General features: G+C 38.4%; 1 protein-coding gene across 4 annotated transcripts in view; it reads right to left on the bottom strand.

Annotated features, from left to right (window-relative positions):
* The window catches only part of TRPC4AP (transient receptor potential cation channel subfamily C member 4 associated protein), an 88,075-nt gene that overhangs the window by 48,854 nt on the left and 26,361 nt on the right, over positions 1–12,860 (bottom strand). For 3 of the 4 annotated variants that reach the window (XM_025400171.1, XM_025400172.1, XM_025400173.1), the window contains 2 exons: positions 3,816–3,873; positions 1,245–1,300 (listed from right to left, as the gene is read on the bottom strand). In XM_025400171.1, the coding sequence (XP_025255956.1) occupies positions 1,245–1,300; positions 3,816–3,873 (114 nt within the window). Of the gene's footprint in view, positions 1–1,244; positions 1,301–3,811; positions 3,874–12,860 lie in introns of all 4 variants that reach the window. The other variant, XM_025400175.1, reaches the window with a different exon arrangement.

The raw sequence follows: 12,860 nt of genomic DNA, 5'->3' as shown, positions 1-12,860 counted from the left end.
TAATTATTACATGTTAGAATGACAATATTCTTGATACACTGTGTTAAATAGAATTTATCATTAAAATTAGCTTCACTATTTCTTCCTACTTTTTTCTTTAAAAAAATGTGGCTACAAGGAAATTTAAAATAACCCAAGTGGCTTGCATTATATTTCAATTTTACAGCACTACTATACATGCTGAATTATGTAAGTGTTCAAACAGATTCCTCTATTTGTGTTGGCTGCTAAGAAGCTTGAAGCCAAATTTGTGCCCATCCATAATACAGATGATTTTATGGTCTTCATTTTTATATCAGCCCAATTCCTGGCTACATGTTATGTCCCCACCCTTATTTTATTTATCTTCTTCTTTCTTACCTACTTCTAAGTTCGTGATCTTGGTAGATTTTGCATACACCCACAAGATGCCAGAAATCTCATTTTGAATGAGGCAAGAAATGAAATGGAGCTCAGTGTTTCTTTTTTATTTCCACAGCATACAGGGTTCACATCTATAACATTGTCTCATTCTGCCATGTATTATGATTCACGGTTTACATAGTTTATCTTAAGTTTCTAAAAGGTACTGTGTCTTATAAAAACTAACATTTATATATTGTTTTACAAAGTGTTTTCACATCTCCTATCTCAGTTCTCACAATAAATCTGTGATGTTAATATGACTGCTAACTGCACTCTATTGGTAAGAAGCTACGGCTTGGGAGGTGTACGAAGCCAAGGGCCAGAACACAAAATCAGGTCCTAACACTAAGTGCCATCCTCTTTTGTTTCTACTAAATTGCTTCCTTTATTCACCATTCTTCCTGGCTCAATGGTCAACCTAGTAGAGAGTCCTGCTCAATATACGGGGGGGCGGGGGGGACCCTTCTGGTTCTCATTTTGTTTTCTAACAAGGAAAATGAAGAAATAATGGAGTTAAAATGAGTCTTAAAGGTCACAGTCTGCCAAAGCTTGTCATCTTTTGACAAGTGTTCAGTTTCTACTCAGACAGCTCCAAGCTCCAAGGCCAAAGGAGTTTACTACCTGCTGCAGCAGTTCTGGCTCTTAACAACCGCTACAAAATTCTGCCTCCCTATAATTTCTACCAGTTAGTCCTGATTTTCAGGCACACATAAAATAAGCCCAATTCCCCCACTATCTGAAGACAGCTCTCACATCTGCCACCCCACCCAAATATTCCCATCTTAACCCTTGCAGATCTGGTAGGGAGATACACGGAGCCCTAATGGCAGGGTACTTACACAGACACAGGTATTATACAGGATACTCAAGCAGTCCTTGGACATTTCATCACTTACTGAAAGTTAAAGGGTAATGACTGGTTATTTTTCTCATTGAAAAGACAGTACAACGGTTACATTTATTTTCAGCATAAGAACTGTTATAACCCCCTCCAAGACAATGATTTTTCTTTTAATATACTCCTTCCAGTCCCTGTCTACCAAAGATTTTCATAGTGTCCATCAGAATCTATAAGCCCATTTGCATATTGCTTTTGGTTTGATACAGCAGTTGTTTTCTTATTATGCCCCAAAGTCTTCATAATTTCAACCTGTTGTTGTGCCATCATTTAATAAAGCCATTTTCCCTTAATGTCTTGCTTAGGATATATCTACGATTTGGGGTTTTTTTTTGGCTATTTAAATAGACCACAAATAAGCAACTTAATACATATGTGTATCCTTTTAATGCTTGTATTAAACTGGTTCCTCAAGATACATTTTCAAAAGCAGAACTACTAGAATCTAAAGTATAAGCATTTTGTTCTGTTCATTTGTTTTGGTTTTTTAAAGATGAGGTCTTACTCTGTCACTCGGGGCAAGATCACAGCTCACTGTGGTCTCGAACTCCTAGGCTCAAGCAATTCTCCCTCCTTGCCCTCCCGAGTGGCTAGGACTGCATGCACGCGCATCACGCCTGGCTAAAAGTTAAAAGTATAAGCATCTCAATTGCTCTTGTTATAAATTTCCACTGAAAGTTCTATTAGCAACAAACAAATATACCATTTTTATCAGACTCACTAACTGAGCATTTCTTTTTTTATTGCTGTTATCTGTATTGGGCAAATGGCTTTTAATGTCTGATCTATTACTAATTCTAATAAAGAACCTACTACTTCCCTGTGAGCAGGAACAGGAAAGCAGCATAAAAAGGAAACTTAATTTTCATAAGCCCAAAACCAAGAGATGATGAAACTGAGTATGAACCACGGACAAAGTGTTTTATTTGGCACCGCTTCGCTTTTTAAAAACTGTTTCCATTTGCTCCTAAGCTGCCAGGAATGCTAAAATGCTAGGTCTCCTTCTCAGATCCCAATGGGCAGCCCCACTAAGCTAGCCTGACTAGACGGGTTGCCTCACATAATCCTGAGACAATGTAGACCCTCTGCATCCCTTATCACCACCTTTCAACCTACTGGGGCTCTGTGATTGATTTATTTAACGACTTCAGAGCAGGGTAAAACACTGCTCTGTATGTCTCACTATATATCTCACTATTTCTAGATCCTCCACTTTTAAAAGGAATTAGGATTCACTCATTCATCAAGTATTATTCAGCATCAACTCTAGAGCAGATACAGTGGTGAGGGAAAAAAAAGTCTCAGCCTTCATGGAACCTATAAATCTAGTGGGAGGAAGAGAGACTAAACAAGTGCACCAACAAATAATTACAATATGCTACTTGCTATAAGCGTAGACAGAGAACATGAAAGATCAAGTTAGACAGAATACACAGTTGAGACATTAAAAATGAATATAAATCCTCTTAACCACTACTGCATGCACAAATGAGGCCTTATATAGTGTATAGGACCCCTAATAGGTTAGGGGTAAAAAAAACAAAACAAAAAACCTTTTAAATTAAAAAAATGCAAAGCTGGTAGGAGGGCATTCACCAAACATTAACTGAAGTCATCTCTGGCTTTTAACGCCAGAGTAAAGTGCATTCGCTTTTTTATTTTAAATTAAATACCGAAGCTGGGTGTGGTGGCTCATGCCTGTAATCCCAGCACTTGGGAGGCTGAGGTGGGCAGATCACTTGAGGTCAGGAGTTCGAGACCAGCCTGGCCAACATGGTGAATCTCCATCTCTACTAAAAAAAAAAATACAAAAATTAGCCAGGTATGGTGGCGGGCGCCTGTAATCCCAGCTACTTGAGAGGCTGAGGCAGGAAAATCACTTGAGCTTGGGAGGTGGAGGTTGCAGTGAGCCAAGATCATGTCACTGCACTCCAGCCTGGGCAACAGAGCCAGATTCTGTCTCAAAAAAAAAAAAAAAAATTATATACCTAAAAAGAATATTTGTAACATGTGTAAGTCATAAAAAATAATAATAGAATATTACCCATATATCTACCGCTCAGCTTAAGAAATAGTGCATACCAAAACACTCTGACTTCTTACCCATTCACACTCTAGTAATGACTGAACTTTTTACAAAGAGCATGTATCACCTTTCTAACAAAAAATAGGTTTTTAAAAAATAAAAGAGTGATCTTACCAGGTTATTGCTTACTCTCTCAGCTAGTTATATATGAGAACTAAGAATTTCCCAAGGAAACATAGAAGCTGGATCACAGGACTATCAAAAGTACAAAGATGTATTCTTTTAACCCAGATCTGAATTTCTACGCAGTACAGAATGAATAAAGATAGTTGCTTAGCTGGGGGAGGAGAGAGCAACCTGTAGCTGAAGGTAAGACATGTCCTCAGTATTAAGAGTCAGGAAGGGAAGGAAGAAGGCAGCTGCTGGGAACTGCCACCATATTGTCACGTTGGAAAACAAGGACCAGCAGCTAACAGGTATACTTACTTTTCAGTTTCTGTCCCCGGATAGAGATCGTAGGCCTCATAAGAATTTCTACAAGAAGCTATAAAAAAAATTAGATAAAATCTTCAAAATTAATTCAAAGCATAACTTATAAAATGATTTTGCCATAACCATTCATTGCCCATATATCTGTCACAGTATTACAAGACCCTTTTGTTCCAGGAGGCAGTAAGGTTCAGTAAAAGGAACACTGCAGCAAGTCAGGAGACCCAGGTTCTAGTTCCAGCTTGGCTGCCTACTTGCCCTTCTCTGGGCCTCAGTTTTCTCATTTTTGAAAAGAAGTATTTTAGAGTAAGTAATCTCTGTGATCTAATGTGGCTTTAATTTCTGAAAAGCTGCAGAACATTATTACTATGATTCTTCTGTTTAAAACATATTTGTAAGTGTAAGTTTATTTAAAAAGGTCTCAGAAGATACACCATCAATTGTTAACGCTGATTTCTACAGGGTTGGGTATGCATGTATTTTTTATTTTACATACTTTTAATACAACTTTGCACAAACTGTTTAAAATAAGCATGAATTTAAAAATTCATTCTATGGAGAGAAAGGATAGTTGATAAAAGGATCAATCCATTAGAAAGATAACAACTACAAACACATATGTACCTAACAACAGAGCCCAAAAATACATGAACCAAAAGCTGGCAGAAATGAAGCAAAGAGATAATTCAAAAATAAAAGTTGGACACTTGAATAACTCTGCTTTCAATAATAGACAACTAGGCAGACTAGCAAAGAACTAGAAGACTTGAACGCAATGAACACATACATTCTAACAGACATGTACAGAACACTCCATGCAGCCGGAACAGAACACATATTCTACTCGAGTGGACACGAAACATTCTCCAGGACGCATCGTATTTCAGGCCACTAAACAAGCCTCAATAAATTTAAAAGCACGGAAATCATACACAGTATGTTGTCTGGCCACAATGGAATGAAATCAAAAAGAAATTTGGGAAATTCATGAATTATGTGGATAATTTAAAAAACCCATCCTAAATAATAATGGGCCAAAGAAGAAATCATAAGGGGAAGTATAAAGTATCCAAGATGGATGAAGACACCAAAACTTACGATGTAGCTAATGGAGTGCTCAGAGGAAAATTTATAGCTGTAAATCCCTACATTAAAGAAAATTCCTTTTTTTTTTTTTTTTTTTTTGAGACAGTCTTTCTCTGTCTCCCAGGCTGGAGTGCAATAGCCCGATCTTGGCTCACTGCAACCTCCGCCTCCTGGGTTCAAGCGATTACCCTGCCTCAGCCTCCAGAGCAAAAGGAATTACAGGTGCCCACCACCACTCCTGGCTACGTTGTGTATTTTTAGTAGAGATGAGGTTTTGCCATATTGGCCAGGCTGGTCTCGAACTCCTGACCTCAGGTGATCCGCCCACCTTGGCCTCCCAAAGTGCTGGGATTACAGGCGTGAGCCACTGCACCCGGCCAAATAAAATTGTTTCTAATCAATAACCTAATCTTCTGCCTTAAGACACTGGAAAAAGAGCAGACTAAACCCAAAGCAAGCAAAAGGGAGAATAAGAGTTGAAACAAATGAAACACAGAACAGAAAATAACAGAAAATTAACAAAACCAAAAGCCAGCTTTTTGAAAAGACTGGCAAATTCTTAGCTAGACCAACCAAGAAAAAAGGAGAGAGGATACAGATTACTATACTCAGAAATAAAGGAGAGGGCATTACCACCAACCTTATGGCAACAAAAGTCATTATAAGGAACTACTATGAACAACTGTATGCCAACAAATTAGATAACCTAAACGAAATGGACACATTCCTAGAAAGACATAAAACTATAAAAACTGACTTAAGAAGAAACAGAGGCTGAGCATGGTTGTTCCTGCCTGTAATCCCAACACTTTGGGTAGCTGAGGTGGGAGGACTGATTGAAGCCAGAAGATTGAGATCACCCTGGCCAACATAGCAAGACCCCATGTCTCTACAAATAAAATAAATTAGCTGGGTGTGGTGGTATGCCTATAGTTCCAGCTACTCGGGAGACTGAGGCAGGAGGATTACTTGACCCCAGAAGATTGAGGCTGCAGTGAGCTATGATCATGCCAATGTACTCCAGCCTGGATGGAAGGGCGAGACTCCATCTGTTTAAAAAAAATAAAGAAGATGAAACAGAATATCTGAATAGCCCTAGAGCAAGTAAAGAGATTGACCTAGTAATTAAAAAAAAACAAAACAAAACAACAACAACAACAACACTACCCATAAAGAAAAACCCTGGACATGATGCCTCCACTGGTGAACAACACAAGACATTTAAAGAATCACCAATTCTTCCCAAACTCTTCCAAAAAACAGAAGAGGAGGAAACATTTCCCAACTCACTCTTTGAGGCCAGTATTACCGTGATACCAAAACCAAAGACATAACAAGAAAACTACAGATGAGTATCTCTTATGCATATATACACAAAAATTCTGAAAACCCTAGCAAACAAAATCCAGACACATATAAAAAGGATTATAGTCCACGCATGGTGGCTTACACCTATAATTCCAGCACTTTGATAGGTCAAGGCAGGAGGATTACTTAAGCCCAAGAGTATGAGACCAGCCTGGGCAACATAGTGAGACCTTGTCTCTACAAAAATTAAAACAAAAAATTAACCAAGCATGGTAGCATGCACCTGCAGTCCCAGCTACTCAGGAGGCTGAGATGGGGGGATCGCTTGAGCCCAGGAGAAGCTGCAGTGAGCTGTGATCATACCACTGCATTCCAGCCTGGGTAACAGAGAGACCCTGTCTCAAAAGAAAAAAAAAAAAAGAATTATACACCATGACGAAGTGGAATTTATCCCAGGAATGTAAAGTTGGTTCAACATATGAAAATCAATATAATACACCATATCAATAGAATAAAGGACAAAAGTCAAAAGCCACACAGTCATCTCAACAGATGCAGAAAAAGCATCTGGAAAAAACCCAACACACTTTCATGATAAAAACAATCAACAACGAATAGAAGACAACTTCTTCAGCCTGATAAAGGGCTTTTATTAAAATACCCACAGCTAGTATCATGCTTAACAGTGAAGACTAAATGCTTTCCCATTAAGATGAGGAAAAAGACAAAGACGTCCACTCTCGCTACTTCAGTTTAACATTGTATTGAGTGTTCTAAGGCAATTAGGGAAAAACAAAAAAAGAAATTAATGGCACCCAAATTGGAAAGGAATAAGTAAAACTAATTATTTACAGATGTCATAATCTAGAATATAGAAAATTCCTAAGGAATTCACTAAAAAAACGATTAGAGCCAATAAGCAAGAGTTCAGCAAGATTTCACGATATGTGATCAATATACATAAATCAACTGTATTTCTACAATTGTAGCAAGAAGCAATTCAAAACTGGAATTATGAAAGCAATTCCATTTAAAAGAGCATCAAAAACAGTAAAGACACTTAGAAATAAGTTTAACAAGTGCAAGACTTGTACAACAAAACATTTTTGAAACAAATTAAAGGCAATAAAAAAATGGAAAGCTATCTTGTGGTTCATGGATCAGAATATTTAATATTAAGATGATAATACTCCCTAAATTGACCTACAAATTCAATGCAATCACTATCAAAATCTCAGCTGGCTTCTTTGCAGAAATTGGCAAGCTGATCCTGAAATTCACATGCAAATACAAGAGATGCATAACAGCCAAAACAATCTTGATTTATAAATACAAAAATAAACCCCTGTGTCTATACGATCAGTTGATTTTTGACAAGCTTGCCAAGACAATTCAATAATGAAAGAGTAGTTTTTTCAGTAAGTGGTGCTGTGACAACTGGATAGTCACATGCAAAATAATGAAACTGGACTCCTACCTCACATGATAAACAAAAATCAATGCAAATGGATCAAAGATCTAAATGTAAGATAAAAAATATAAAATTCTCAGAAGAATACACAGGTAAATCTTTGTGACCTTGGATTAGGAAATGGTTTCTTAGATGCACACCAATACCCAAGCAACAAAAGATAAAATGAACTTCATCAAAAGTAAAGACTTTGTGTTTCAAAGGACACCATCAAGAAGTGAAAAGACAGCTACTTAATGGGAGAAAATATTTGCAAATTACAAGAAATTAGTATCCAGAAACTAATACAACTCAATAATAAAAAGACAACCCAATCAAGAAATGGAGAAAGCAGATGAATGCACATTTCTCCAAAAGTTCAATAAATAAACAGATGATCAACATTAGTCATCAGGGAAAAGCAAAACAAAACCACAATGAGATACCTCTTCATACCTACTAGGATGGCTATAATGAAAAAGACAAATAGTAACTATTAGCAAAGATGTGGAGAAATTAGAACCTTTATACATTGCTGGTAGACATGTAAAATGGTGCAAGTGCTTCAGAAAGCAGTCTGGCAGATCCTTAAAAATGAAAGAGTTACCAGCAACTCCACTACTAGGTATACACCAGGGGAAATTTTTCTTTTTTTTTTTTTTTTTTTGAGAGGGAGTCTCGCTCTGCCGCCCAGGCTGGAGTGCAGTGGCGCGATCTCGGCTCACTGCAAGCCCTGCCTCCCGGGTTCCCGCCATTCTCCTGCCTCAGCCTCCCGAGCAGCTGGGACTACAGGCGCCCGACACCACGCCCGGCTAATTTTTTGTATTTTTAGTAGAGATGGGGTTTCACTGTGTTAGCCAGGATGGTCTCGATCTCCTGACCTCGTGATCCGCCCGTCTAGGCCTCCCAAAGTGCTGGGATTACAGGCTTGAGCCACCGCGCCCGGCGGGAAATTTTTTAATAAGACAATCTAATAGAAAATGAAAACATGTCCATATAAAAATTTACATGCCAATGTTCATAGCAGCATTATTAATCATAGCAGATTATTAATAACAGTCAAAAGTGAGAACAACCCAAATGTCCATCAATTGATGGATGGATAAATAAGATGTGGTCTATCCATACAACGGAATATTTCTTGACAATAAAAAGGAATGGAGTATTGATACATGTTATGACATGGATTAACCTTGAGAACATTATGTTAAGCAAAAGAAGCCAGTCACAAAAGACCACGTATTGTATGACTCCATTTATGTGAAATGTCCAGAATAATTAAATCTATAAAGACAGAAAGATTAGTGGTTGCCTAAGGATGGGGGAAGGAGGCCTTGGGAGGAAATGGAGAGTGGCTACTGAAGAATATGGTATTTCTTTTTTGGAGTGATGAAAATGTTTTAAAATCAATTGTGGTGATAGTGATATATAACTCTGACTATACTAAAAAACCGAGTTATATCTTGTAATATATCTTTTAAATGGGTGACTTGTATGACATGAATATCTCAATAAAGCTATTATTTAAAATAATAAAACACCTCATGCTCAGTTAAAGAAGCTAGACATAAAAAGCCACATGGTGGATGATTCTGTTATATGAAATATCCATAACAGGTGATATGGTTTGGCTCTGTCCTCACCCAAATCTCACCTTGAATTGTAATAATCCTCATGTGTCAAGGGTGGGACCAGGTGGAGGTAACTGGATCATGGGGGCGGTTCCCCCATGCTGTTCTCGTGATAATGAGGGAATCTCACGAAATCTCATGGTTTTGTAAGTGTCTGGCATTTCCTCTGCTTGCACTCACTCTGTCCTGCTGCCCTGTGAAGAAGGTGCCTGCTTGTCCTTTGCCTTCTGCCATGACTGTGAGTTTCCTGAGGCCTCCCCGGCCATATGGAACTGTGAGTCAATTAAACTGTGAGTCAATTAAACTACCCAGTCACAGGTATTTCTTCACTGCAGCATGAGAACGGACTGATACAATAGGCATATTATGGACATTATGGATATTTCACAATAGGCATAATACAGACATAAAATAGATTAATGGTTGCCAGAGCTGGGGAGAAGGGGAGATGGGGAGTGACTGCTAACTGGTACAATATTTCTTTCTGGCATGATAAAAATGTTCTGGTTATCACTGCACAATACTGATGGGTGGTTACAAGAGTTAACTTTATGATATGTAAATTATATTTCAATAAAGCTGTTATTGCTGGGCAAGCAGGGTGGCTCGTGCCTATAATCCCAGCTACTCAAGAAGGTGAGGCAGGAAGGTCATTTGAGACCAGGAGTTAGAGAGTGCCTGAGGAACAGAACAAGACCCCTAGAACTCTAACAAATATTAAAAAAAAATTATCCAGGTATGGTGGCACGAGCCTGTAGTCCTAGCTACTTGGGAGACTGAGGCAGGAGAATCACTAGAGCCCAGGGATTCGAGGCTGCAGTGAGCCAGGATTGTACCACTGCACTCCAGCCTGCGACAGAGTACAACTCTACCTCTAAAATCATCATAACAAGTTTTAAAAGCTGTTATTTTAAAAAATTCTGTTACACAAATTCTAGGTTAATACAAACAGGAAAAAAAAAAAAATGTTAGAAAGGAATACACCTGAATCTCAACAGTGGTTGAATGTTGGTGACAAGTCCCAAGATAGTTTTTCACATTTTCCTTGACAAACACCTTTTCCTTTTAAAATGAGGACCTTTGTTTTCCAAAAAAGTTCAATTTCCACTTAAAGCATTTAAAAATAATCTATATGCTGAGAATATGACTAAGCCCGTATGTTTAAAGACATCCCGTATATACATATTTTACTTATTTTTAATTATTGTTTAAATCAAGCTAGGAGTTACCCTAGAACAAAAAGAAAAAAATTCTTCCTTAGCCCCTTCTAGCTATCGGCCAATACTGAGGCAGCATATCCAAGAGACCTCAAGCCAAATGAAGAAAGAAGATTCCATAGCATTTTTTAAATTAAAAAGCCAGTAGGCAAATCTTTGAGACTAGATAGTTCAGCTTGAGGGTCTGAGAAAGCCTCTGTTCATCTCACACCAGCAACAAATCTTTAGAAAGTAAATCTACATGCCATGAGATTGCTCCCGGCATGAATGTGACACTATAATTCAACATCCTGAATTAAGAGAGATGTGTTATTTTAGCTTGAAGCAGCAGATTAAAAATAAAAATCCTAAACTACTACACCACAGATTGTCAATTCTAGAGAAGCACTGGGTTCAGCTTTCTGCACATCTGTATTTAATGTCAACTGCACTTGTAGGAGAGAAAAGCAAGATGTCTCACGACTTGGGGCAACAATGAAAGCTGCCCTGAATGTAGGCCTGCTTTGCTTTGTATAATAGAGACCTAAGGTCATCCTCTAGAAAAGGTGGAGTAATTATTATAGAGTATATAACAATTTTATAGCCTGTTTTCATCATGAATTTTCCCATATTATAATTTTAACATTATATTAACAACTTCATAAAATTCAGCAAAATAGAATAACCATTACCTTCTCCTGGTAGACAGTCATTACAAATAATGTTACACCTAACCGTCTTGGTAAACAAGCTTTATCTCATTTTGACTTATGTCTTCAGGAGAATCACAGAAATGGAAACAACAGGGCAAAATGAGTAGTAATGTTTAAAGCATTATACTCTGAAGTATACTACATAAATTCTTCTCAAAAGAGATCACATTCATCCAAGCAATATGTAAGATGCTCAAGTGCATAGAATGTATTTAAAATAAATTCACTTCAAATGGAAGATAGACTATGTCAATGCATAAAAGTTCCTGAATGCCAAGCAATGGCTTACACCTGGCCCACAACTACTGAAAAGCTGGAAGATTTTTACCTACAAATCTAGATTTCCCATAACCTCTCAGGGAAACAGTCAATGGGAGAAGAAGAGTCATTTCCCCCATAAAAGCAGGCACACACTCTCCTAGTCCACCACAGTCCTCATACTTGTTTAATTTATGCAGATGAGCTTGCTCTGGGTCTGCTTCACTCCACTTAGTTACATACTTCACATCTGCTTTGTATACTCTAAGATACGCTTTTCACAGTCATGTTATAGATAGGGTTAGGTTGACAAGGAGTGATCCCACTGAGCTTTGGGCAGCATGACCCAAGAGAGGCTTACTTTGGGTTCTTGCTAGTTATTAGCAGAGGAAGAAATAACAAGCTCGGTTTGGAAAATACTACCAGCAGCAGGATAGCAAGAGAGTTCACTAACAAATGCACCCAAACTGAAGGTTAGTGAGGTACATAATGACTTAAGCAGGAGCCCATGTTTATAAAATGACTGGGATTCCTGGAGAAGCTGCCTTAACTCAAAGCAGGAGAGAAAACCCCCACAAAATCAAGAACAATTGATCCAAAGATGTCTGAAGATGGGATAGGATCCTACTAGAGAGCCACATTTCCACTGAAAATAGACACCAGGCTAGAGACCTACATTATTATATTTCCTCCCATAAATACATCAGTTCTTACTGAGTAGATTTCTTGATGAAACAACTCAAAACTAAAGGGTCTCTTGTGCTGGTCAAGTAAGTAAATGCTCTAGGACCACTGGCACTGCTGTGGAGAGGGAATGCCGAGCAGCAGTTAAAGAAGAAAGGCTGTGGCTGATGACATGCATGCAGATGTCACACTCAATCTTTACTTCAGTGGAAAATGGCACCTTTAAACAAAAGGAAACTTTAATAACTGAAGTATAACGTGATACCGTTTAAAGAGTAAAATTTTTTTTTGAGACCAGGTATTGCTCTGTCACCCAGGCTGCAGTTCATGGTGTGATCTCGGCTCACTGTAGCCTCAACCTCCCAGGCTCAACCAATCCTTCCACCTAGCCCTCCAAGCAACTGGGGCTGCAGGCATGTGCTACCACAATCGGCTAATTTTTTGCATTTTTAGTAGTGATGCAGTTTTGCCATGTTGCCCAGGCTGGTCTCTAACTCCTCGACTCATGCAATCCGCCTGCTTCGGCCTCCCAAAGTGCTGGGATTACAGGCATGAGTCACTGCACCTGGCCATGAGTACAAGTCGTACATGTACAGTTTTACACACTGAACACCATTCCTGTATAATCACCACACAGATCAAGATAAAGACTAACCACAATACCCAGAAATGCCCTCTCCTTCGCGTTCACTTCAGGTAATGGGGTTACGGGCAAA

Source organism: Theropithecus gelada, chromosome 10, assembly GCF_003255815.1.
Source record: "Theropithecus gelada isolate Dixy chromosome 10, Tgel_1.0, whole genome shotgun sequence".
NCBI lineage: Eukaryota > Metazoa > Chordata > Mammalia > Primates > Cercopithecidae > Theropithecus > Theropithecus gelada.
Note: the sequence above shows the minus strand (reverse complement) of the source record. Positions and strands in the feature narration are given on the sequence as shown.